The 3846-nt window shown below is 34.8% G+C and overlaps 1 protein-coding gene across 1 annotated transcript; it reads left to right on the plus strand.

Annotated features, from left to right (window-relative positions):
• Positions 1-632: 632 nt before the first annotated feature.
• LOC143596976 (small heat shock protein, chloroplastic-like) lies at positions 633-1610 on the plus strand. Its single transcript, XM_077075615.1, has 2 exons — positions 633-902; positions 1092-1610. The coding sequence occupies exons 1-2, from the start codon at positions 638-640 to the stop codon at positions 1547-1549; spliced, it is 723 nt and encodes a 240-aa protein (XP_076931730.1). The 5' UTR covers positions 633-637; the 3' UTR covers positions 1550-1610.
• The last annotated feature ends 2236 nt before the right edge of the window (positions 1611-3846 follow it).

A 3846-nucleotide genomic window follows, 5' to 3' on the forward strand; every position in this document is an offset into this window, starting at 1 on the left:
AAAAACCCGGGTTTAAGAAACAGGTTCCGACTTTTTTTCAGGTCCAGGTTCAGGTTTTTTATCACCTCTACTAGTATTTGTCGGATTTTAATTTTCGTTTATTCTATAGGAAATTACATACTTCTAAACCAATTAAACCTTTTATAAAAAGAATATGTTATATCCTAGAGGATTAGCTGTTAAAGATAACAAGCATGCTAGTAGTTTCTATGTTTTATCAATTAAAGTAACATTTTGAACATTTTCTATGATAATGGCCTAGCACCGAGTCAAGAGAAAATATGCAATTGTCCCAAAATAAATAAATTATTTATTTTTGTAACAAAGTTTGTAATTTTAAAATATTTATTGCTTTAATTTGCAAACAAAATAAATAAAAAATAAAAAAAAGGAAAATTTGACAGCAAATTAGAACTCTAGAACACCCGGGAAAGCAAAAGAGCATACTAGCTAGCGTCTAGTATAGTACGTAGCACTTGTTTGGTTCCAATCTTCAAGGTCCTTCAAGAATCCACCATCATGTGTATATAAACCTCTTCATGCTATCACCATGATGAAATCATCAAACAAGTGAACAACAATCAATCCATTTCAAACTTAACCACGTACACACATTATATTAACTTCTTCTTCAGCAATGGCATCCACAACATGCGGTATTCCATCTACTCCTCTCATTTCAAACATCATCTCCAAACCTTCACCCAAATCCAAATCCACCAAACCACCTTGCTTCGCCTTCTTTCCGCCTTCACAAACCCGTAATAGAATCTCGACCATCAGAGCTCAGGCTGGAAACGATAGCTCCATAGATGTTCACGTCGGTAACAGCCAAAACAAAGATGGCGCCACTGCTCAACGCTTCGTTGAACGCAGACCGTCGTCAACCATATCACCCTTCGGTAAGTATATAATATAACAATCTGTCATATCATAGTTTCGCTATTGGTGGGATATACTGTATACAAAGATGATGATGATGATGACAATTCTATCGATAATACTTATTTGTTTAGCAGTGCATGCATGCGATTGTTCAAAGCTTATAAATTAGTGATCAATCGTAATGGCTTCTTATTTACTAATGATAGGTTTGTTGGATCCGTTGTCTCCGATGAGAACAATGCGACAAATGCTGGATACAATTGACAGGATGTTTGACGACTCGATGCCATTCCCAATGAGGAGCCAATCTGCAGGGTGGAACATTCGGTCTCCATGGGACATACAAGACGATGAGAACGAAATCAAGATGAGATTCGATGTTCCCGGGCTCTCAAAGGAAGACCTGAAGGTGTTTGTGGAGGATAACATGCTAGTGATCAAGGGGGAACATAAAAGTAAACAAGAACATGGAGGAGGAGGAGGAGATAATAATGCTGCAGGTTCATGGGCTACGCAGAATTACAGCTCGTATCATACTCGCATTAATCTGCCGGATAACTGTGAGAAAGATAAGATCAAAGCAGATTTGAAGAATGGTGTTCTTTGGATCTCCATTCCAAAGGTCAAAGTTGAGAGAAAGGTGATTGATGTGGATATCCAGTGATGAGTGGATCGACTATATATGTGTGAATTAATATTATGTATATCTGCTTGTAAGTTCCTTTTTTAAATCATGTGAGTTGTAAATTTCTTTCTATATCAATGTTTCAAAATACCAAGTGGTTATTAAACCGGCAACTATCGGTGTGTTATACGGGTGAGATCGAGTGTTATAGTGGTGGTATTAAAAACACAATGATGTTATTATGTTATTATATTATTATGGTATAAGGAGTAGATCATGTTTTTCTTTCTTTATAACACTTATCTAGTATTATAATAAATAAAAATGTTAGTTGAACTACAAACCCCTTAGTTGGTCTAATAGTTTGTCAAATGGCACTCTTATGTATTAACCTATAGTTTCTAATTAAATTTATTAATTTATAACTAAAATTTAATTAATATTTAAAACATTCCTTAGTTAGCCTTATCTATCTCATTCATTCCTTATCTAGCCTTATTGTGGATTACAACTAAGGGAGTTTGATTCATATTATAAAGTTATGTTTATTGCACCACCTCTTTTATTGATTATGATTGCCCAAATAACTTATTTACTCTTCTCACAAACCTAAAGTATATTGACTCTTGGTTTATATTTTTTTCCAAATTGTGTGCAATAGATCCACCCAACTCGCTAATGTTTCAGATCATGTTTTTATCATGGTAACATCCAAATTTGTCAATGACAAATTTGGATGTTACCATGATAAAAACATGATCTGAAACATTAGCGAGTTGGGTAGAAATCAATTGATCAGATTATTCTAGGTAATTTTGACCAAAAAACCTTATTTACAAGATCAAAAACATAAGCGGGTTGGGTAGAAGGCCAAAGTGACAAATTTCATATGGACCGGTTAGAACCGGAACACTCCTTGTCCAGTATTTTAATTAACAATATGGGTGTCACATATGAATACAAAATCCTTATTATTTTGAAATCGAGCTAAAATGAATTAAGTCAATCTTTCTTTCCTTTTTTCTCTCTCTTTCGATCTACTGGACTGATTATGAATGTACAAATCGAACTGAATGAATGGAACAAGTGTTGGGTATTAAATCATGATTAGTTTGGTTATTTTTGTTGTGAATTGCAGGTAATAATAGAAGCAATAATTAGACATCAGATGGTCTCATCAATGGTTAAGAAAACTAGCAATTAGTTTAAATAAAAAAATGTATATAATTTGTATATGTTTTGCTGCTATATAACATATGGTTTGTTACTGTTTCGGTAAAATTGTAGCAATATATTTGTATATATAAAACTTGCAACTTATTTGTAATTTAGAGATTTATGAACTTTTCATTTTTCAATATTATATGTAATACATAATTTTAATTATATAACGTATTTAAAGATTTATCAATTATGCCGTTTCATTGTCCAACCCGTGTAATACATGCGTTCCTAACCTGGTTATATATATATATATATATGTATATACTAAAAGGCAAAGTTGTGTATACTCATATATGGCTGCTATTCATGAAGTGCAAGTCATTCAACACAAGTCACAACATGTTGTTGCTATGAGTTTTACTGTTGTGCACATGTTTTTATCAAAACTGAAAACCTTCCGTCTTCACCATTCCCCCTCTCGCTTCTTTTTTACTCCCTGTATCTTCTCTTCACCGACTCTATCATTTGTTTGAGAGATCAGACAACAAGTTAGGTCATCAGCTTATTGCCATCGCCACTGTTACCGGGTTCGATTTCCGGACTTTTGGTGGCGGTTGTGTGGTGAAACCTAGGCTACGGCGGACGACGATGATCGTTGTTTTCCGGTCGCTTGCTCCGTCGTGGTTCATGTTTTACAGGTTAGTCGTATTGTTACTCAATAATCAACCTTCAATTACACGGTAGTTGTTCTATTACTCAATAATCGACCTTTTATATGGAATTGTCGTTGGGGGTAGAAACTTTCGGATGACAGTGGTGGTTGTACATTACAATATAAGTCATAATCTATTGTAGCTTGGAACAATTACTTAGAAACCTTGATTATTTGGGTTATTTATGTTTGAAACCTAATGTCTGCTTCCATTGAATCTTTATAATGTGTTACTGATATAATGTTGGGATTTTGTGTGTTCAAAAGGGACTCGATGATCGGAGTCGTGTCGTGGCTATGATGATTGGTCTAATCTAAGGAGCGGAGTCTTATCGTGGCGAGGCAAAAAACGGGTGGCATGGTCATCGACTATGCAACTGTGATTATGCAGCCATTCCGATTCCCCAGTTACATATCTAAGCCTCTGCGATTGGCATTCGGTTATACTTTCCGTGCATGT

Source organism: Bidens hawaiensis, unplaced genomic scaffold (assembly GCF_021521415.1).
Source record: "Bidens hawaiensis isolate Kalapana, Puna unplaced genomic scaffold, B.hawaiensis_p1.1 tig00047440_1, whole genome shotgun sequence".
Classification (NCBI taxonomy): domain Eukaryota; kingdom Viridiplantae; phylum Streptophyta; class Magnoliopsida; order Asterales; family Asteraceae; genus Bidens; species Bidens hawaiensis.

Bases quoted from the DNA above. Each gene is read 5' to 3' on its own strand.
- LOC143596976 (XM_077075615.1), top strand. From the start codon at position 638: ATGGCATCCACAACATGCGGTATTCCATCTACTCCTCTCATTTCAAAC. The intron at 903-1,091 runs GTAAGTATATAA...TACTAATGATAG, and splicing joins GTCAACCATATCACCCTTCG to GTTTGTTGGATCCGTTGTCT.